Genomic DNA, 23,710 nt, shown 5'->3' with positions numbered 1-23,710 from the left:
TGCCCCATCTCATCAACATTTATTGCTTGAACAAAAATCATGACAGAAATAATCAAGACAAGGAAGAACATGATGAAAAGGCCTTTAACTTGATGAGAATTGTTTTATAACAGTTTTTTTTTAAAACAAGGTACAATAACCATTCTTGTTCAAAGCTAGGAGACGAAGCATGCAAGATACATTTACTCCTCTGTGATGTAGGTTCAAATCCAACCCAGCTGATGTGATAAACGTCTGTTACGTCTGTTAATAATGAAGGCCGAATGTGAAATGCGTTTGCAGTTTTAGCCCATTTGTTGCTGGGGCTGAGCTCACAAACAAAGCTTAGAATCAGTCTTGCATTGAAGATATTCACTGAGCAGAATTTTAGGATTTCTGGTATGGGAAACAGAAAATACAGGAGAAGGTATTCTCTTTTTGTTGGGGGCATGAAGAGTTAGGGTAGTGTGGAGGGAGATTTTTTTATTATTTTGCATCTAACTGTGTTATACTTTATCTAGAGAGTATGATGTTGAAATTGATGCTCACTGCATTAAACATTCTTTTTCCCAGGACTAATTCCCTCACCTTGAATGGCACAAACATCATTAACAAAAATGGATAAACAAATGAATAGACATAAATAAAAGTTTGCTGCTCCAAAACACAATTCAAAGGTTGTTTCTCTCTTAGACAACCTAAAACACAACACAAAATGTTCAGAAATATCATAATATGATTATTATGATTTATACTACAGTGAATGATACATATTCCCTCACCAAATTGATGCTGTGCTATAAATGTATCCATCATTTGGTGCTGTTTCCTTTGAGGTCCCTGTTAGTCTTACCTATTTTGTCCTTTCACCAATGTTTTCCCTCCTCGTCCATATTAAATGTGTATGTTGCATGACAGACAGAAAATACAAAAGTAAAACTAATGTCTGGTAGCAAGCTTAAAGCAGCATAGTATTGCAATCTCATGATTCTGATGACGTCACCCTCCCCCTAACCCAGATCACACACAAAATGAAGTTTATCTGGCTTTTGAATCCTAAATGAGCATCAGAATCATTTCCTGCATTACTGCTGCCTGGTAACTTGGTGGTTACTGGCTGTTATTCTTCGTTGCGATGATTTTTGTTCTTCCTAACTTAACCATTTAGTCTGTATTTCAATGTTCATTGCTGACCTCTGTTGTTTGATCCATGACATTACACATCTTATCTGTGAAAGGAATCACCTTGGCCGACTTGCTTGATAAGAAGAAGGGAAAGTTTGGTTGGTTTAGTCACTCCAGTGAAACTCATGGTAATGTTAACCACTAACATTTGTAACTGGTGTTTCCATGCTGTGTCTGTAAGTTGTCTGTAAGTCTTGTTGTCTGCAAGTTGTCTGTAAGTAACCTGTTCCTGTGTTTGTTTTAAAAGGTAAAAGTGTTAGTCACTGTTGTTGCCTGCTTTTGTATGTTCTAAAAATGTTTTACTTAAAAGTTTACACAATTATCCTGTAAACACATTTTTTTATCTGTCATTTCTACATTGATAGAATACATACACTGAAATCTATTTATATCCATCCCTGTTATAGCACCACTTTTGTTATTTACTGCACTCTCATTCCAAGCTACTAAGTTAAAGCACTATATTTGCATTCTGTCCCCATTTTAAGTTCTCAGTTATAGTACCTCTGTTTGTATTCCACCCTCCTTAACAAGTCTCTCATTTGTAATACTAAAACTTTTTATTTTGCAGCCTATTATTATAAGATTCTTAATTATAATCTGTCACAAGTTCATTAGATCTGGGATTCCAATTTGTCCATGTTGCAATTGTTGCTATGCTATGAAGATATGTCTTCAAAGCACTCGCCTTGTTCTTATTTGGAGTTACAGCTTCCACTGGAGGATATAAATTCTGAATAGCCAGTTGCTAGACCACAATTTCTGTAAGTTGTTTTGTACTCCCAAAATTACCAGAGTTGGATTACTGAGCTATCTATCCTTGCTATGGTGTCTTTGACTCCATTTTGTTGCTGTACCAACCTAATTTACAGAAGCAAAATCCTACACACAAAACAATTTTAGAATCAGAATGGAGTGATGATTGTAACTGATACATGTAAATGCTTGTGATATTTATGAGAAGCTATTCAGATAGAAGAACTAGAATCTTAGATGTAATATTTTTATGTATGTGTTTTGAACTCCATTCACATAGCTTGAAAGACTCTTTTAAGACCTATTACTATTTTGCAGACCCTGGGAGAAGCATTCAGGGTGGTAAGTGTGTGTTTATGAAATGTGAAGAGGAAACCACCTGAATATACTTAGGGGAGATATTCCAACTGGGTCTCAATTTACTCTATTTATGCAGCATTTTAGAGTGCGAAGATTATGGAAAATAGCTTAATTCGGTCTTAATTTACTTAACTGAAACAAATTTACAGAAAACTGACTACATTGAAGAATTTGCTAATTTCTTAATGCTCTAAAAGGCTACTTAAATAGAGTAAATCTTGACCCAGGTCACATTTCTTCCTCCAAATTTTGCTCAGAAGATTTTGATTTGTATGTGAAAGTTTAATTTTTTAAAAAAAATAATAGTAAGGAACCATTTGGATGTTATTTCAAATACAGGTAATTGCATTCTCAAAATATAGAAGTCACACATATGAGTGGTGGCCAGGATTTCTCTCAGATTTGAGGCTCCTTCACTTACAAACCAAACCACAGATTTTTTTTCTTTCCAGNTTTTACAAAATAAAATCCACATTAACCTGCAATTTTTGAATAACACTCGTGTGGATTATTTTGCTATTAATGTGAATTTGACTTGTTAGTTAAATAACTAAGTGGCCTTAATTTGCATAATTATGGAAATAAAAAAATGTTAATAGTTTTGCTTCAAACGTGAGTTTTGTTTACAGAGCAGTGGGTTTCCACTCCTTTTTAGGTACAGTACAGTATGTTTGTTGTTTTTGGTGTACATGAGAGTTTCTTTCTGTGCTCATCAAGGTGAGGGACATCTATCCTAGGGAATGAAACACTTCCATTTTTGGCACTTGATACGTCCTTGGTCGGGTATAGTTTTATCTTACACTGCCCTACCTGATCCAGGTTCAGTCATATACTTTGTGAGCTAGATGTGGCGTGTAGGACTCTTTGTTTTGGTTCAATAATGTTCCAGCCCAACAATGTTAACCTTTTTTAAAATTAAATTAACCATCAGAACATTCAGACATCCCTGTCTTTACTGACAGAAGCCTGAAGCACAGATAGTTCCAAAATGTTCTTGTCTCAATTGCAGAAGCAACGATTTTGTTTCATTGAAATGGGAAAGACAATAAAGTTAATGAATTCCTGCATTAATGGCAGTCTCTTAAGTAGAATTCCTGTTGACTATTTTTCACAGGGATTTGTTATGTTAACAACATTGCTTGTTATCCTCTACCACAAAACCACCTTTACAACACCAACAGCTCTTTTGTTAACTATTTTGAAAGAACATCTGGTGTTCAGATCTTTTTCTTTTCATTTCCTCTGGTATTCCGTTCATTAGACAACCTTTCTTTCTGCATTATATGGAGAGTAACTTGGATCTGACAGCAAATTATTGTTCATTCATGAATGTGAAAGTCTCTTAAACCCCAGGCAATAGTGGTGCTACAAGAGTATTTATATGAGTGAAAGTATGCTGCTGAGAGATATTTTGTTTTATGGTAGTAAGCATTCCCTGGGGTGTAAGTCAGCCATAAAATGAATTATAGAGGGTTTTCCCCATTGCTGCTGAATCCAAAGTGATACTTCACACTCATGTATTATTGCTTTGCATTATATGGAGGACAGGGAATTAATTTGTAATTCTCCATCCGTAAAAGTGAGATATATGTTTATGGTTCAGCATCTTTTTTTAACCAAACCTTCGTTACTTTTATACCATCATTTAACAAAATAAAATAACCCAATGGAAAGTATACTGGATGAGTGGTAGAGGATTACCGACAATCTCAGGATTCAGATGAATAATACCAAAGATTAGGCGACCAATATTATAATCAACATAAGTAAGTTAATGTAAAGCAGTGTAGATTGTCTTAGTTAGGATTTTGTAATTCATTTACACACATTTATTATGCTATTAAATTGGGGATGGAAACAATGTATCTTCCCAAGACAGTGGATAGTCAAATAAAATATTTCTCTATACATTTAATGATGATTCTGATGATCAATAATGGTCTATAATCTGCATATTGTTGCCACTCTATGTTCAACAGATTGAACTATAGATGCTACTCAATATTTTATAAGACAGCAATAGATATGTGTTGGTTTTGATTGATTTATCTTGAAATGTATTAATATTAGTGCATTAATCCTCTTTTTTTCCCTTTTTTAACTTTTTGACCCCTGCAGTGAGCATGCCCACTAGCGAAACTGAGTCTGTGAACACTGAGAATGTGGGTGCTGCAGAAATAGAAGACTTGACCTGCTGTGCAAGTCTTGGGTAAGTCTTCATATATGGTACGTATAACTGAAGATTTAGCAGGACCCAAGGACGACAGCCTCGATTAGCACAACAGTAGCAACAATCTAGATGCAGAAGAAAGTCTCTTTACCATTGCATACCTTTAATATCCTATGAAGAGTCTACCATCTTGACTTTCGATCAACCTAGGCTATTACATAAATAGGCTGTTTCGTTGGTTGGAGAAGCCGTAACCAAGGGACAGATGTAAGATAGTGACGAGGAGATCTAAAAGATAATTTAGGAGGAACTTCTTCACCCAGAGGGTAGTGAGATTGTGGAGTTCACTGCCTGAAGCAGTTATTGAATCAGATACTGTAAATGCATCCAAGAGAAAGCTAGATCTTCGTATAAGAGAGAGGGTAATATAATGGTGTGGGAGAGAGTAAGGAATGGTCGAAGACTCATGTGAAGTATAAACACCAGCAAGGACTGGTTGTGCCGAATGACTAGTTTCCTTGCTGTACATTCTTTGTAATCTATTATGCAACATATTTTTTTTTAGACCTGATCACAAGGTCACTTGCTAAACCTATCTGACAATTGTAATATCTGAGAAGTACTCAGATAGTTAATGTATTATTGTTTAATGTAATAACTCCTTGCTTAATTTTTATCCAGTAGTAATATTAAAAGAATACAAGAAGGAAGTGGATGATTATATGAGCATAGGAACAGGAGTATGCCATTCAGACCCTCGAGCCTGTTCTGCCATTCTATACGATCACAGCTGATCTGTACCTCAACTCCAATTACCTATCCTTGCCCTATATCCCTTCATACCCTGACCTAACAAAAATCTATCCACCTCAGTCTTGAAAAATTGAATCGATCCAGAATCCACAGGAGTGCTAGAACATTGATCTTTCACCTCTATGTCTGGGCTTGGATCAAGATGAAAGTCTCCATCCTAAAAGTATGGGATACTGTCTACCCTTTGTGCAGTTATCCACAACACAAAAATATTCATACTTTTGCATAATGTTGGCAACTTAATTCAGTGATGATCAATGGGTAACAAATGTAAAAATTCAATTGAGTACCAAAGGGGTTAATCCTGTGTTGACTCCTGTTACAAAGTAATTGCAAATCATTCCAGAATTCATCACAACTTATTTTAGAACTACCTATCATAAGTGCACATAACTATCAGTATGTCAAACATTAGTAGGCATTAAAATGAGCTCTGTTTTTTAACCTGGCTAAAATCCAAACCACTGGACAGAAAAACAAAGAGTTCTTGTAAATAATATAATATTTTGTAAGCCTTTGTAAGTCTGGGAAGTTTTTGGTTGTCTTTTGAGAATATCATCTGTTGTAGAGATTCCTGGTTGTCCAAGTTTAGAGATTCAATTTAAGTTCCAAAATTAGAGCATGTCTTGTAGATGGATCAGCATCAATAATGGTGACCAAATATCCTCTCACAAGTTAACCAGTTTAATACTGCTGTTTTGACTCATCAAAGTGGTGAGCTGAATTTCTGTTACATAATTAACATGAGGTTGAGCAGTGCCAGAACAATCTGTTGATTGCTGGGAGTGTGAGTGCAGGTGATGTAGAATTTGCAGTTGAGGTAGGGCAGTAATTAAAGTGACATAAAATCAACAATTAAAGAGAAATGCTCATCCATAAAGACAAAATGCATCAATGCATTAATGTGAAATGAAACTATTCAATGCAAAGATATGGCTTTAGGAAAAGAAGGTCCTGTTTTATCAACAGGTAGAGATTTTTCTAAATTTCCCTGATGTTGTGGACAAGGATAATTTAGTTGATCTTTTATACTTGGGTTTTCAGAAATCTTTTGACCAGGCTCCACATCAAAGGTTCATGATTAAGGAGACACTGCATAGAGTGGAAAGCGTGGCACTCTTAGGTTAGAAAGAGGTAATGGGCAGCGTGGATTTGTAAGCTGTAAATGAACGATCTGGTTGAGGATAATCCTAACAAAAACTTCCAAGTTCACAAATGATAGTAAAATCGAAAGTCTAGTTCTTGACTCATTTAAAAGGGAGTAAGTTATTTGGATTATTTGGTTTACCTACAAAAAGATCATTAGATTAGTTCAGAGGATGAAAGCCCTTCAAACTCATCTGAACTCATCCTTCCAGAATACCCGCCCTACTGTCTTACCATCACAGCATCAAGCTGTTTTTAAATAAATCTAGCATTCTGGCAATCTATTCCAGTTGTTCGTTACCTTCTGGATAAAGAAAAACTTCCTGGTATCTATCCTGAAATTGCCACTTGCAACTCTAAACCTATGTTCTCTTTTTCTCGTGTCTTGGTGCATCCTTAAATATTGTTCTGGGTTTACTTTATCAATTCCATTTAAACATGTTATACACCTCTGTAAGGGCCCCACTGAGACATCCCTAAAGACTGAAGAGCCCAAGCTTATCTAATCATCTTTGGCAAAGATTTGTTTTATTGTTTCCGTAGCAACATATGTCACACCAGTGGTGTGATTTTACATTCGTAACTGTTAAAAATAGTGGGAACAACTTTCTTCTGTCCAAGTCAAACCCTCACTTCAAAAATACAGAACATAACTTTGCACAGATTTGCGGTTTAAGCAGGTTGTATTCTCTTTTGCTAACTCTTTGGGCATTGATTTTCATTAGATCAGAAAGTAAATAGATTTGGCTTAACATGTCACAATTAAGATTTAAAATGAATTCAACTCTTTATACAATGATCCAACTGAATTTGACTAATTACATTGAGAGCTATTTGAATTGATTTTGTTTAAGTTCATCTTTATTTAACAGATAATAAATGTAGCAAAATAACAGAGTTAACAGTGACTCATATCCTTCTTTTAGAAGCAAAAAGGAGCCAAATTATTAATAGTGAAATTTTACACACCTCAACTTTTGAGAAACCACTTTTCTGTTGTTTTTTAAGTCAGAAGCACAAACAAGATTCCCTGTCTTGACTTTCCTGCTACTGTAAACAGTGCAAGCACCAACATTTTTAAAACCGTAGAATGCTGCCAAACTGGCTAGCTATGATCTGTTCACTTGTACAAGGATGACCAAAATTTTGTGAAGCTACACTATTATCTAAAAAAAATCATCATTTCATTAAGACTTATTAGACATTGCAATGGTATCACAACTTTTTGGTCACCCTATATTTACCACTTGCAGAGGTTCATTTGTGGTAATATAATATATGAAAAAATGTGCTCTATTGTTAAGAGGAAGTGCCAAATTGCTTCTATAGAAGGAGGCAGCAAGTCTTTGGCTCATCAGGCTCATGGTGGGTGTGTTATTTGGCTTATTCTTATTCTCTCCTTTTGCTTTTAAACAGCTGTGGACTTTAAATAGGGGAAAGGTTTATCACAAGGATATTGAGAATCCCAAGCTTATAGAGTTTCTTGACTGTCTCTGAACTGTCTTCAAATTTGTGATCAACACTTGGCTTTAGAACAGTTATTCTAGCTAATGTAATCTCATGCAATAGTCAATCTACTCATAAAAGACTAATGCTTAAATTTTAACTCTTGAAGAGGGGCATTGCTTTCTTGAGAATGCTTTTGGTTGCAAATATTGATCTTGACAGTGTAGAAGTATACCACGTTTTATATATGATGAAATTGACTACATTTTTTTGACTTCCCACTGAATCAAAAAGATCTTTGCAGAACAGTACTTTGCATTGGTTCATGAAGTTAGTTCCCCTTTAAAAGCAGAGTATGTTTATTTAAAGTTTAATTTTATCTGGAATAAAATCTTAAATAGTTGATATTTTAAAACAATTTCCAACACCATGTCAAGATTACATTCATGCTAGATACAAACTCATCCCCTAATTTGACCTAAACAAAAGGAGATATATGTGGTCTTGTAACCCAAAACCAAATCCTGCCCTAATATAGATATGTAATAACTGCTAGGCTGTCTGTTGTTACCAGCACAAAGACTTGGATTCCTATTCTGTCTCAGATGTCAATTTCAACAGATTATTTCACAGTTTGCATATGTGTGTGGTGTAACCAAGGAAAGTCGGTTTAATCCTAGGTCAAAGTTCAAGTTCATTGATGCAAAGAAATGTAATGTGTAATCTCAATTTCCATACAATGAGCTAATATAGGTGTATTTATTCATGAAACAAAAATACTGTAGAGTCAAAATATTTGTAGGGTACAATGTGATCATATCTAGGATAGTCACATCATATCCTAGAAGATGTCAAAATATTTGCTGCATGTTTGCAGAGTTCTCTTTAATTGATCACACACAATCATGTTACAGTGCACAGTATAATGCCAAGAGAAGATCAGTTGTTTTTTCATGGGGATGGGAGGCACGAAGATGAAGAGGAAGTCATCATGGGTTCACGCTTCTGCACCTTTTAATGGCCTTGTTTAGTTTAACATTAAAAGAAGATGGGGAGGAGGTCACACCCTTTCAGCCACGGCTGGAACATGAGCCAGGGAGTCGAGAAAAAAGAAGAAAAATTAATGTATACAAAAGAGGTATTCATATTCCAAACCAAGTACCAACATTTATGTAATTATTCTGTGTGGAAGGGACACTTTTGTTGCATTTCTACATTTATGTGAAATGCCTCTTCCAAATTCTCTCTCTCTATATACAATATATATATATTAGCATAAAACATTTTACTGTTTGACTGGTGGACAAATGCTTGGTATCTGAATTAAATATTATAGACTTAGTGCTATTTTATGATATTTTCACACAGCCCCTTAGCATCTGACATCTGGATATATTTTTACATCTTTGTATTCCCCAATGGCATTCTCTTTTTCACCACCTGCAAGAATTCAGTTCCTTGGCAAATTAGGCAACACTCCAATATCTGTTGGCATTTCACACTGCAAAGCTTAAACTTATTTGGCAACTTTCCAAGAAACATTACCCAAGTGTATATTATAGGAAAAACAAAACACACAGTGACAGTGTGGTTTTAAAATTTAGGAAGAGCATAAACTGACAGCTGCATAGCTTCCTTAACCCCCTAAGTGAACCGGTTGACATGGAAACAGCTACGTAGATATGTCTATGGAGTTTCTAGTTTGTCTAAAGTAGTACTGCGAGATGCCAAGTTAAATTGCTTTGGATTGCTTCTTGATTTGCAAAACTCTCAGTGTTTCTTAAAGAAGCACAGGGTACTGTTATACTCCATCAGGTTGCTGAGGAATACAGTGATTGACTACTAAGCACTGGTATTCTCACTTGGAGTGTTGGCATTAGAATATTTACTGTGATCGTTATGGAAAAATTGTCTGCCTGCCCTTAAAGACTGATTACCATTTTGTGTTTAAGGTTGATAAAAAGGAGAAAAAATAAATGTACATGTTAATGCATAATTGATCTTTAGGGCAGCATTCTGGCACAGGACAAGAAAACAACAAGTGCTTCCTTAAAGGGACAGAGTAAAATTTCTAGGGAGAGTAGGCACCCATGTCCATTTCGTAGAATCGTAGACATTTATAGTGCAGCAGGAGACCATTTGGCCCATTGATTTTTTTTTAAAAATCACTCAATCCATGACTGTTTGTGGGACACTGCTGTGTACAATTGGCTGCTGCATTTCACCCACAAAATATCCAGTCACTCTACTTTACAGTATATTCTGTGAAGTAAGTAATTGCTCTTAAGTACACAACTAATTGCTATTTAGATCCTTAAGCAACTGAATGAAGAATTTGAAAGTTCTCTGCTTCTCTCTACATGGGAAAACATAAACAATGATCTGTTCTAGAGATAAGACATCTTTTGTGTTTGAAGTTATCCTTTTGACTACTCTTTTTAACCTATCCCTCAGACCAGACAGGGTAAAGTCTTTGTAATCCTACTCAGAGAGAGAGAGTCAGACAAAGCGAGAGAGAGAAAAAGGCAAAATACTGCAGATGCTGAAAATCTGAAATACAAACAGAAGTCTCTGGGAACACTCAGCAGGTCAGGCAGCATCTATGGAGGGAGGAAAGTGGGTCAATGTTTCAGGTCGATGACCTTTCAGCCTGGCTCAGAGAGAGAGTTTTATTAACCCTTAACCTACAGGCTGCAGAGTTTCGCCCACAAAGTATACAGTCACTACACTTTACAGTATATTCTGTGAAGAGCTTTGAGAGGTCTTGAAGACGTGATAAGGCACTATATCAAATGCTAGGATTATTATTATTGTTATACTTAATTTTTTGCTACAATTTCATTCCCTTTAGAAAAATGCTTCTGAGAGTCATCCAACCTTCAGCACAACACTTCAATGTAAAAAGGAACAATGTTGCTGCCTTCAGAGGTGTTAAAATCTATCTTTGGAGGCAGTTGCATCATAAGGCAAATCTAAATGTTTGCCACTTGTGCAGCAAGCACAGTGATGCAAATAATAATCCTTGCATTTGATATAGCTCCCAATCATGTTGTCAATGTCTCAATTTTACTGGAATTTATTGTAAAGTGTAGTGACTGTATTTATAGGCAAAATTTACAGTGATGTATTTATTTGAACTGCGATGTTGGCCTGCCCCAGAGATATGGGAAAGTCAGTCAACTGACTACCATAAAACCAAAGTCCTGGTTATTAGTTGCATCTGGTACCACTGCTACTGTGGAACTTGGCCACAGTGTAAACAAATGATTTGTCAGCACATGAGGCTCCAGGATTACCTTCTCATTCAATCAGTTTTCTAACATAAAGGGGTACAGATGTAAGAGTTCAAGCTTACTCTAACTCCAAAAGTATCTAGTAACTTAACTGCAAGTTAAACAGTAGTATGTGGGGCGGATGAGGGTGGAGAGAGAATTAAGGGGGAAGGTAGATTTTGCTGTCTTCATTGTTCGGAAGATTCTTTCGGGTTCAGGTCAAACAAGTTTAATCTACTTTTGGAACTGAAACTTTTGTTTGGTGAGTAGTAGTCTTTTCAAAAATGCAGGAGCCATAAGAAAAGTAGAACCTTTGCATGGAGTTCAAAACACTTACATTTTCTGTTAAACTCCAGTTATTCCAGGCATCTGTGCGATAATGCCTTAAAATAAGTGATGACTCCATCAGGCACAGAGATATGCTAGACAGATGATTGAAGGTTTTATTATCAGCACCATTAAGGATTGGTTTCAGGATTGTGGCCTTTCAATCTCGTTTCACTGGATATCAACTTTACAGAATCAGTATCCAGTAAATTGGCTCCTGAAAGACTGGCCACACTTAGAAAGAGTCCAAGATGGTGGCTAGGTATTTGGAGTACCACAATTTTGCCCCCTTGTTTCCGTTATATTAATGATTAGAGCTGGTCCAGGTCATTTGCTGTTGAGTTTCAATATCACTGAGTTTGCATATTCTGCATGAGTAGCTGAGAAGCTCAGGAATTGGATGGGTATGTTCTACAATGAGTGGTGGTATCAGGTTTCTTATTTCTTCAACCCGCATTGCTATCTTTTTCTTTCAGACTTAGACTTTTAGTTTCTCTTTGTTTCTCTTTTTAGTTTTTTTTCCTTTAGATTGACTAATGTGACTTTTCCTCAGATATTTTCTGTACCCACTTTACTTTACAGCACATTTTCTGTTTCTTGTTGTCTACTATAGTTTCTGACTTCCTGCTCTCCTGGTGTGTTATTCTTATATATGTGTTTTATTTTTTGTTTCACTCTGGTGTTTTTTCCTCCACTCTCTTTCCTTCAAGGTTGCTCCAGGTGGCCCTGCATCGTTTGAGGTAAAGCAATGCAAATTATTGATCGTGCCATGCTTTGAATTGAATTATCAAATATGTGATTAGTGGAAGAGTATTACAATGTTTTATTGTTTTTATTTTTTTTAGAAGCGACGCACAACCTTCATTATTTTCATTATTGTTCAATTTAAGATGCTTCTTCCTAGAATCTCCCACCAATTGCTCTGATTGCTGAATTGTTCTTTTGGGGGTATATTGGCACTCTGGCATTAAGCATGACCAACCAATTAGGCAGCGGATACAACATTATAAGAGAACAGCATTAAAACTGTCTCCTGTACTTAAGCTTACAAAGTTGAATATGCTATGAATACATTCTCAATTAATAAAAAGGCTCTTAATGGAGCAGTAGCTTGATACTGCACTAGGCATCCACTCATGGTGAGAATATTTGGTTCAGCTGAACATGACTTTTTCACCAAATTGTGAATTATTAATGTCATTTCAGTGTGTGGTTCACTGGGCCCAAACTGTTTTCATACATCACTGAAGATAACATCAAGGCAGAAACTCAATTCATCTTCAGTACCTCCCAAAGAAAATTTCTCTCTTTATTTGTATACTTAGAATTGGGAAATGGGGAAATACTCAGTGTTGTGATGACATCATTTGATTACCTATCACATCTTAAGCTACATATATTTCATCCATGACATAAAACATCAAGGGCTGTATGATTATGGTATGTGGTGATAAATGTCAATGACAAATAATATAATCAATGAAACTAATCATTTTTTCATATGGGAAGAGTAGTTATCAATTCAAAGATCAACTCCACAATGAACATCAATGCTGTCTCGAATATTGTTGACATTTATCCTATTTACATAAAGGTTCAGTATTAGGGAATGCCTCTTCTGGCCTATTGTGGTCTTATTCCTTAATGATCAAATGTTGCAATATGATATAAAAGGAAAGATTGGCTCCAAATAATAACCTAAGTAATACCTTGTTAAATTAGAGGGTACACAAGGATATCGAATAAATTATTACAAAATAGGTGTTCTTAAGCTTGAACCTTCCAAATTGTGATTGTACAAATTAATATAAATAGAGGATCATGAATGCTAGCCATCAGCACGTCACACACCTGTGTTACAGTTGGATGTTATCTTCTTTGACATTCTTCACACCTATGAAGAACAGATTTTTAATAATCTGTGTGTTCCACAGGTGTTATTAGAATTCAATAAAGAACAAAGACCAGTGAGAAAGAACTTGGCAAAGTCTAGTTAAAGGTGACAAAAGGTAGGAAGTGGTGTTCCACAGGGATCCATGTTAGAACTGCTACTGTTCACCATACACGTACATGATTTGGATTCAGGTATAGAAGGTGGGGTGGCAACATTTGCAGACGTCCCAAACTGGTGAGATGGTAAACAGTGAAGGGGATTGGAGAAGAATGCAGGAAGATATTAACAAACCAGTAGAATGGGCAGACAAATGGCAAATTAAGTTTAATATAAGGAAAATGTCAAGTAATTCATTTTGGTAGGATAAATAAAGAAGCTGTGTATAGTCTAGATGGTATGAACTTAACAGGAGTAAAGGAATAAAGAGATCTGGGAATTCAGATCCACAAATCTGTAAAAGTAGTTATACTAGTTTAGTATAGACGTTTAGGTCGGTAAGACTATATAAAAAAAGCCCAGTGGGTCTTGGGCTTTATATCCAGAGGAATATAATATAACATTGAGGTGGTGATGTTGAATGTAAACAAAACCTTAGTTGGACCACATTTGGACTATTGTGTCCAATTCTGATATCCACACTATAAGAAATATATTGCCTGAAAGGATGGTGGAAGCCAATTTGATAACAACTTTCAAGAGAGAAATAGATAGATACCTGGGGAGGACAAATTTGCAGGGCTATGGAGAGAGAGCGGGGAGTGAAATTAATTTGGATAGCTCTTTCAAAGAGCTGGCATGGACACCGTGGGCCGAATGTCCTCCTTCTGTGCTATACGGTACCAGTGCTGGCAGAGGTTGAATAGGTTAGGATTTTTTCGCTAGAGAAGAGACATTTAAGGGGGGAATCTAAGAGAAGTGTTTAAAAGGTTTGATAAGGTTAACGTAAATATGCAGTTTACATCAGTTAAATGGTCCATAACCAGAGGACATAATATAAGATAATGACAAGGAGGATCTAAAAGAGAATTTACGAGGAACTACTTCACGCAGAGGGTCGTGATATTGTAGAACTTCCTGCCTGAAGTGATAGTTGAGTTAGATAGTGTAGATGCGTTCAAGAGGAATTTAGACCTTCACATGAGGGAGAGGGGAATAGAAGAGTGTGGGAGGGAATAAGAAACAGGTGAAGATTCGTGTGGAGTATAAACTCCGGTCCAGACTAGTCGGACTGAGAGGCCTGTTTCCATATTGTAAATTGTTTGTGGAAACATTGAAAGATGTAGTAACATCATTGCTCTTTTAAGGGTCAGATTCTATAATTACCTCATAGCTTGACCTTAATTATGTGCTGCACTTACTATTGGGTACATATCAAATATTAAGAAGTTCTAGAAACGGGTGTTATTTAACATTTGTTGTTATTTGATGATAAAAGCCTTAAAATATCGATGATAAACTGTGTGACATGTACAGATTGGTGAATAATTCACTTTAGTTAAGTAGAAACTCTCCAAAAAACAATCTCGACAACATTGAAAGCTTCATAACGAGTAACACAATTTATACATTGTTAGAGCTCTTTTGGCCCATCAGGTGTGCTGCTTCTTTGATGCCACTTTCGGAAAAGGTGTCTAGAATATGTGCACTGAAGCAAAAAAATACTCTGTTTCCATGGCAATTCTCTCATTCTGGAACCAGCGATTTATAAAAATGTTATCACAAGCACACAGAGACACTTAACTCCTTGTTAACTGCTTGGCCAATGTTTTTTTTGGGAGTGCTGGGGTGAGTCTCGGGCTGTTGATGTTCAGGTTAAATAACAGTGCAGAATTTGTTATTTTGACATACATATTCTGAGGCGCATGTCCTATCAAATCACTGTCCAATCACTGTAACTCCTCCATTTCCTGTCTAATTAGGAAGCAAAAGGGGAAGAAAGGCTTTGCAAGTAAATTATCTCTGAGTTCTTAATCTAATGCTGCACACAAAACTCAGGAACGTAACCAGACAAGAGGCATATTTGGCTTAGAAAATAGAGACCATTTCTGGGAAAATGTAGCTAAACATTGAAAGCTGCCAACAATTGTTTTCTCTGTGGGATCAATCTTTGCTTGCTTCTTGGATTGATTTAAGGTTTATTGGGTTTTAAGAAAATTAATAATGTTTTCAAACTGGCATACTGGACAAAAATGGAAGTTTTTATTCTGTCCTTTTTTGCTGTAATATTTATGATCAGTAGTTTTATAAAATCCTTGGCTCAATTTGAGTTTGTTCCCCATCAATCATTTGAGCAATGAATGTTTAAAAATGTTGTACAAATTTATAAACTTTAGCATTGTACACTAAAATAGAGGGATGCAGACATATTACTCCTTTGAATTAGTTTCCAATTGGACAAAATAATAAATATTATAACATTGGTGCAGAGAAAATACCAGGAGAAATAAAAATTGTACATTTGCAGGTTTGGCGTTACATTGAGAAAGTGACTTTATAAAGAAGCTTCAACTGATGTTCTTAGGTTAAAAAGTTATTTATTAGTTTTGAGCAGTTATTATCACTCTGAGATCAGTGAGATAATGTACTTCAAATTGCAAATTCAATTTTGGATTTTAGTAACTTGTTTATTAAACTGTTGTAGTTGTTCACTGAGTGAGAAAATTAAGAGAGCTACTTTTATACATCTAGCAGATTACAGTATAGCTGTGTTGGCAGAGGTCTAGCAGGAAGTTGCTTTTCCGCTGTGAAGAATCTGCAAAGGGATGACTAACTCGTTCTTAGACACATTCTAAAAGTGTAAAAGGCACTTCACTGTTCTCTTTTGTCTCAATTTGTGTTCTCTCGCCTGTTCCAACCTAGTCTGTGCATTTGTACTCTTAACAATCATAGAATGTTCAAGTTATTGTGTAAAATATTTACTTCCATATTCCTATTTCGAAGCCCCTTGAGCTCAAATTCAATTGTCTACATTTGGTCATAGCCCAGGAACTTACAGGTTTTATTTCTTTTAATTGCAACCATGGACCTGCAGTTGACTGAAATTCCATCTCCATCAACATCTTGAGCTTCTAATGAGCTCCTTATCCCAGTATTGAAGCATAATCCTACATTTTAACCTGTTCTCTGTCCTTTCTAGCAGTTTAGATTCTTCATATTCCTTCATATCTCCACTTTGAGATTTTTGTCCAGCAGTGAACCTTTGGACTTCTGGACTATAGTTTCATCCTTCTATTTTATTTAGTTCTCTGTCACCTCTAACAAACCAGAGCAGATATTACAAGACAACGAATGTTTAAATAAAATGTTCTCCTCTTTTCTAGGCACCGGATATCCAAGTCCAAATTCAGGTCAGTTAATATGTACCTCAAACATGTTTAAACAGTTTGGTTTCTATTGCAGAATATCATTACTTTCCTCTGTGTTTTGTTCACTCTAACATTATTTGTCCTCGTGAAGTAAATAGTTTCATGTAGGGATTATTTCCTTGTGTCAGTCTGGCTCAGTTGGTAGCACTCTTGCCTCTGAGCCAGAAGGTCGTGGGTTTAAGCCCCACGCCTTGGAATCAATATAGTCCTGGGGTACACTGTATCATCAGAGGTCCTTCAGATTAGATGCTAAACCGCGGTCCTGTCTGTCCAGCTTAATTGGACATTGAAAATTCTGTAGCACTAAAAAAAAAGAAGGCAGTTTATCCCAGTATACTGGCCAACAATTCCCCAAATGAAATTGGTCACTTACACCTTGGCTGCTTATGAGATGTTGCTATGTGCAAAAATTAGCTGCCTCTTTTCATCCACAGAATACACAGAAGTCACTGCACTTCACAGTATATATTGTGAAGCGCTTTGAGATGATGTCTTGACATGTGCTACATCAAATACAAAGATTTTTTTTTATGCCATTGCATAGTCCCAGCGCCTTGGGACGTCCTCCTGACGTGAAAGGCGCTATACAAATGTAATTTTGCTGTTGTTTATTACATTTCTCTGTTGCAGTTGGTACTATCAAATACAGATTTGTAGGAGTACTCTACTACTGTATTATTATTTTTAAAACAATTACAGCTGTGACAAATTGACATCATATTGTGATTCGGTAAGCAAATAGTGTTAACTAAGTTGTTGATGAAAACCACAGAAAGTGGTTTTATTTGCAGCAAATTGTTTGATATTGACAGAAAACATCTATTAGATTCACTGGCTTCAAAGTTCAATGCTCTACATAACTGGAGCTGCATCTCCCTGAAGCTTATGTTCCAGACCTATTGTTTTAAAGGCCAGCGTTCCATTAGCCTTTTTGACAACTTTAGGAATTTGCTAGGCGAATGAAGACCAAGGTCCATCCAACAACAACAACAACAAGATTCCATTTACAGAGCGCCTTTCACGTCGGGAGGACGTCCCAAGGTGCTGGACAGTTGGGTCAGGACCCGAGCAGGGGGGAAATGGTCAGGGTGAGGGGAGGGAAGGGAGGGAGCGAGGAGGGGGGAAATGGTCAGGGTGAGGGGAGGGAAGGGAGGGGGCGAAGAGGGGGTAGAGAGTTGAGAGGGGAGCTGAAGGCACGGTCAAAGAGAAAGGTCTTAAGACCGGCCTTGAAGGAGGAAAGGGAGGAGGCAAGGCGAAGGCACTGGGGGATAGAGTTCCAGAGCCTAGGGGCTGAGAGGCTGAAGGCCCGGCCACCGATGGTAGGGCGGTTGGGGCGGGGGGTGTGGAGCAGACCGGAGCCAGAGGAACGGAGGGTACGGGCAGGTAGATAGGGGGATAGTAGGTTGGAGAGGTAGGAGGGAGCGAGGCCGTAGGTGAGAATGAGGATTTTGAATTAGATCCTCTGGGGGATGGGGAGCCAGTGGAGGCAAGCGAGGGTGGGAGTGATGTGGTCGCGAAGCCTGGTGCGGGACAGTACACGAGCTGTAGAGTTCTGAATGACCTGCAGCTTGTGGAGGAGGTGCCGGAAGGCCGGCACCACCATCCTGGCAGTCGCTTGACATGTCGTGTCCCAAACTATATACTGTATCCTATAAGAAGGTCCAACTATGAACTAGATTTAATAATCTATGAACTTGAACCCCTTGATCTCTCTGCTCATCTATCCCTCAACTTTGCATTTAAATTTATTGATCCTGATCTAAAAAATAAAATGAAAAAATGAAAAATGAAATGAAATGAAAAATATGAAGTCAACAATTCAAATAATTATTCTGGTTTGTTGAGCAAGTTCACAATGTGAATAAGCCGGCTTGCTTTTCTGTTTATCTGACGGTGAAGAGTCACATCTAATTGTTTTGGGTCAGCCAGGCATCTGACATGTGCAGAAACCTTCACCATGCTTAACAGTACACNAAAAACAGACTGAGAGTTCCGAGTATGCCACCTACACATGAAAATCCTTGTGTCTAGAATGTAAAATGTACTCTCCCAAGAGGAATATGCCATGCTTACCTAATTTCAGAGTATTAGATGCAGGTTGACAAAACCCAAGGCATGAGTGTGATGGGGTACTGTTGGAGTTGAACCAGCCAAAACCACGTAGCTTGCCATTGAAAGCACTGTCTGGCTAGGACTATCCTTCGACTTTGGCTTGAGGGTTAACAGGAACTGAGTGGGAATAATAATTGTTTATGGTTTTGTCTCGTACAACAAAAATGACACTTCCTGCGTTAAGCAAGGAGTTGTTTGTAGGAATAAATGTATCTTTTATTTCTACTTAAAAATGGTGGATTTTTTCAACTCAACATCAGAAGGGCAAAGTGTGACAGGTCACGTATTTTTTTCTTGGCATTTTACCTGGATGCAAGTTAAATTCCCTCAGAGAAAGAGAGTGCAAATTAGAAATTGAACCATCTTACCCCATTGCCCCTCAGCAGTATTGATAGAGTCTTTAGAGCAGATTGCCTGTCTGAGGGAACTTTTGCATTGCTACACAATGATCTAAAGTGTTGTGAATGTGTATGGGGGTGAGGTGCATAGGGCAAAGCAAAATAATGATGGTTAATGACAGAACAAAGATAAAGCATAGTTATTTTTTTCTGCAACTTCTTACAAACGATAATTCTTTGCAACCAGTAGCTGAATATGACATGATCAGCATTTTTCACGTGCAACAATTTATAGCAATGCTTTATTATATTCTGTTTTGTTTCAAAGGATTAAACTATTTTCTCGCAAACTGCTGTTATGGGGCATCCTGTCATGTCACCGTGGATCTTGACAGGTCTCGGTATGCAATTAATTTGAAAATGCCTACTTAACTATATAATTTTTTTAAATTAGTGGCATTACCACTGCCAGTTGTACATGCGACAGGAATACTAATTTTTATTCAAAGTCTCATAGCAACCAAGCGTCACCTAGCACCTAAGGCAGACTTGTTGAGGACATAATTGCATACAAAATACACAAAAAGGATGGTCTACTGGGAAGTAAGATCTTGAGAAATGGCAGGCTTAATTATCCACAAGCCTTCGTTACAAGGAGGTTTTCTCTGGGCTCTCACTTACTCTGTTTTCCCTCATCTCTGCAATATCATTTGTCTCTGCCATGACCTTCCTTCAGCTACACTGCCAAGACAACTCATTCACACCTTCATCTTGTTAGGTTCGACTATTCAAACACTCTGCTCACCAGACTCCCCAGCTCCCCCATGTACGAGCTGCAAACCAGAATCCTGTAGCTCGTGCCCTCTCCTGAACCAAGATTCACAAATCCATCCTCTCATCTTTGCTTGGGTCCATTGGCTTCACATACTCTAGTGGATTGATTTCAGGATCCTCGTCCTCACTTTCACATCCCTTCACAGCCTCACCCCATCTGACCCAGAAACCTCCAGTGACCCTCCTGAGCTGACCACTTCTTCCACTCAGTAAAAGCACGTCTGCTTCAAGTTCTGTGCTCGATCTGCCCTGACATCAGTCAGCAAGATTTCAAGATATCAGAGGGTTATTTTGCCCTCTCTCTCTGGAACTCCCTCTTAGAGTGCCTCCGCTTTGCACCTTCCTCTCTGCTTTCAAACTCCATCTTTTCAACTGTGGTTTTGGCCACGTTCCTCTCCCCCCTCCCCCCATGGTTTTCTCAGCTACCCACGAGTACAGTCGCACAGTATCATTACAAATGAAAATTGGTAAAAGTGTTGTTTTCTGACCTTTCCTACGTTTTTTGACTTTTGTGTTTCTGAAATATTTTAAAGCTATTATTTCTGCTTTCTGCCTTTCATCAGACACACCAGTTGCAGACAGCAGTCAAAGCAACCTGATTCTAAGAGTTTATCAATGCTGCAATTCAATATCAGTGGCACAAGGTGTGTGAAAGGATGACTTACTGGGTTACTCACTGGGTTACCAAGGAGCCTCACCCAGCAAGAATCAGAATGTTTAGCAAGAAATTAGAAAAATTGAGGAAAGCAAATAAGTGTAAAATATCTATTGAAAAAGAGCTAGAAAAGTAATTAATCCACTGCTCTCAGGCTTTAATGGCGAGCTTAAATTATATTGTGTTATATCAAAGGTAAGTGTTCTTCTGAATGTGTTGACATCCTGTTCAGCTGGTAAGTGTCTAATGAAAGGCGGAAATAGCAGGTTTGCAATGGATTGCTTAATTTTTAAAATGGAGTCTGTGGGTGGGTTTATCATACCTTAATTCAGGCCCTGTCACCAACCGTGCCTGTTTGTGTCACATTTTAAAATTAATGTACTGTAGCAGCTAATTTGTTGCAGGTACAGAATTGTGAGAAGAAAGGTTGAGTGTGGCATCTGACCATGCTTGCAGAAGTAGGAAAATTTCTGTCGACACGGGAAGTAATATAGTAAAATAATGAAGTGCAGTACTAATGGTAAGCCAAATATGCAACAGAAATAATTTGTACAGTAAACAGGACTCCTGTATCTCCATAACACTGTTATTACTGATCTCCTGCCAGTCTTCAAAAATGTTTTTGGGTGGTTCGGTGCAGCAGTTCTTTGATCTCCCACTGCAATTCAGAGATTCCCATTTCAATCCCCCTGCTACAGGGAAGGTAGGTTCGCTGTGTAGCAGGGGAGGTAACTCTGTTTCAGGATTGTGAGCATCAGAAGGAAGGTTGAGTGCAGCATCTGGTAGTGCTTTCAGAAGTAGGAAGGTTTCCATTGGAGAGGAGCAGGCAACTGCCAGTTGCTGCCACAGCATATCAGAACACCATTATAATGCACCTCTGCCCTGCTCTGGGTATTCTTTATATTCTCCTTCCTTTATGTATCACCCTCCTTCAGTACAAGAAATGTTTATTTTAAACATCTCACCATGTTCCCCTGCTGATGTTCTTCTTTCCTGTTTCAGTCGATATTGGCGCAGATGGAACCGATTTTGTAGGAGAAAGTGTCGCGCTGCTGTGAAATCCAATGTGTTCTATTGGCTTGTGATATTTCTGGTTTTCCTCAACACCCTTACAATTTCATCTGAACACTATAGCCAGCCTAACTGGCTGACTGAAGTTCAAGGTGAGAGCAAACATCAATAAATGTGAAAATATTAGCATGCTATTTCATGTTAAAGCATAAGATGGTATTCTATCAATGTGTTACTGTAAAATACAGTCCCAAATCATGACTGGTCTAGTTACATGGAACATACAAGTGAGCCATATCACTGTAATCAAACAATGCACAGCTAACAGATTACTCTAAGACAAAGTGTCAATATATCTGGGGCTAAAGTAAATTGGTTAAACTTTATTCTTCTATTTCCTGATGTCACCTGAACACTTGCTCTGCTGCTGTCTAGGAATACAGCACAGATCGTTATCTTACATTCAATTTATTTTGCTTTAGAGTGAATAGTTACTTTGTTTTAAAATACTGGTGTATTTGTTATTTTGATTAATAATGGACCTTCCTGCCTGTTGCAATGACTTTTTTTGGATAAATGCACAGCATGGAATTTTACTGAACCACATAAATAAAGAATGTTCCAGATTTGATCTCCAGTCTACACTGAAATAGCTGATCATACAACTTGGCTCCATTTGGCCTCAGGAATACTGGACTACAGCAGAAAAAAAAACAACTTCTCACTCCTGATTTCTATCCACTGGTTCTTGCTTTAAAATGCATATCTGTAAGCCGTCGGTGAGAATAGGATTCAACTTGGCTGTGATATCCAGTCTGAAACTCACTATCCATTCTTTACATGATGAATGGCCACTTGAATCTACTGGTGGGCTGCCAGTGGATATATGTTAAGCATGGGACATGAGCAAAGGGGAAAAAATTGAGACAAATTTTAAAATTTCTTTGAAAAATATTTTTGTTTTGTAGATACTGCAAACAAAGTCCTCCTGGCACTTTTTACTGGTGAAATGCTGCTTAAGATGTACAGTCTTGGCCTGCAAGCCTACTTTGTATCTCTTTTCAACCGCTTTGACTGTTTCATTGTCTGTGGAGGAATCCTTGAAACTATTTTAGTGGAGACTAAGATCATGTCCCCCCTAGGCATTTCGGTGCTTCGTTGTGTGCGGCTTCTAAGGATATTTAAGATTACAAGGTAATGTTTTACTTTTCTACTTTTGGTAGACAATGCATCACCCATTAACTACACAATGATGTCTGTTCAACCGCATCATATTTTACATCTTTAACGTCAATCACCAAGTTTTGGGAGATTTTTTCTGGTGGGAAATATTCTAATAGCAAATATTATAACTATACTATATGCTTTACGCTTTTGGTGCTGCAGTGTATCTGAAGTCTTTTGGATACCAGTTCATTAAGAGTGGTCTTGAATCATGCCTTGAATGTGGCAAGGGAGGGAGCAAGGCGAAGTAATTGTGGGATGGAGTTCCAAAGGGTGGGAGTAGAGAGGCTGAGGGCAGGTCGGGCGAGAGACATGGAGCAAGCTGGAGCCTGCTGAACGGAGGGAGCGGACAGGTTTATAGGGGGTCAGCAAGTCAGAGAGGTAGGAGGGGGCAAGGCCTTGGAAAGTGAGGACGAGGATTTTGAATTCTATCCTCTGAGGGATGGGGAGCCAGTGGAGCCGGGCGAGGGTGGGGGTGATGGGGTCACCTAGCTAGCAGGTAAACTAGCTAGCAGATTTGACTGATTTTGAACAGAATGGTCAAGCTTCCCATTATAAATTCACCCCTTCAGGGTCCGTAAATTTACCTAATCCAAAAGCATAATTGGTTTGTGGGATTCTCAAAAACATTTAGAAATAGCAAATCCTGAATGTGTTGTGGCTGATCTTCTGGAAGTTCACTTGGAAAACCATCTCCATGTGAGTGGAAACTGAGATCGAGGTCCAAGAGAGTCGGCTGTGAGACATGTGGAATTTACTATTTACAAATTACTTTGGGAATTTCACACATTCCACAAAACGTATGATTTTTTTCCCTAAAATT

General features: G+C 37.7%; 1 protein-coding gene across 1 annotated transcript in view; it reads left to right on the top strand.

Moving 5' to 3' along the window:
* cacna1c (calcium channel, voltage-dependent, L type, alpha 1C subunit) overlaps positions 1 to 23,710 on the top strand; it is a 270,222-nt gene that overhangs the window by 152,865 nt on the left and 93,647 nt on the right. Inside the window, exons 10-13 of the mRNA XM_042335422.1 lie at positions 4,399 to 4,489; positions 16,669 to 16,695; positions 21,655 to 21,815; positions 22,632 to 22,857. Coding sequence (XP_042191356.1) covers positions 4,399 to 4,489; positions 16,669 to 16,695; positions 21,655 to 21,815; positions 22,632 to 22,857 — 505 coding nt within the window. The remainder of the gene's footprint in view (positions 1 to 4,398; positions 4,490 to 16,668; positions 16,696 to 21,654; positions 21,816 to 22,631; positions 22,858 to 23,710) is intronic.

The sequence above is a fragment of the Callorhinchus milii genome, unplaced genomic scaffold (assembly GCF_018977255.1).
Source record: "Callorhinchus milii isolate IMCB2004 unplaced genomic scaffold, IMCB_Cmil_1.0 Scaffold5, whole genome shotgun sequence".
Taxonomy (NCBI): domain Eukaryota; kingdom Metazoa; phylum Chordata; class Chondrichthyes; order Chimaeriformes; family Callorhinchidae; genus Callorhinchus; species Callorhinchus milii.
Note: the sequence above shows the minus strand (reverse complement) of the source record. Positions and strands in the feature narration are given on the sequence as shown.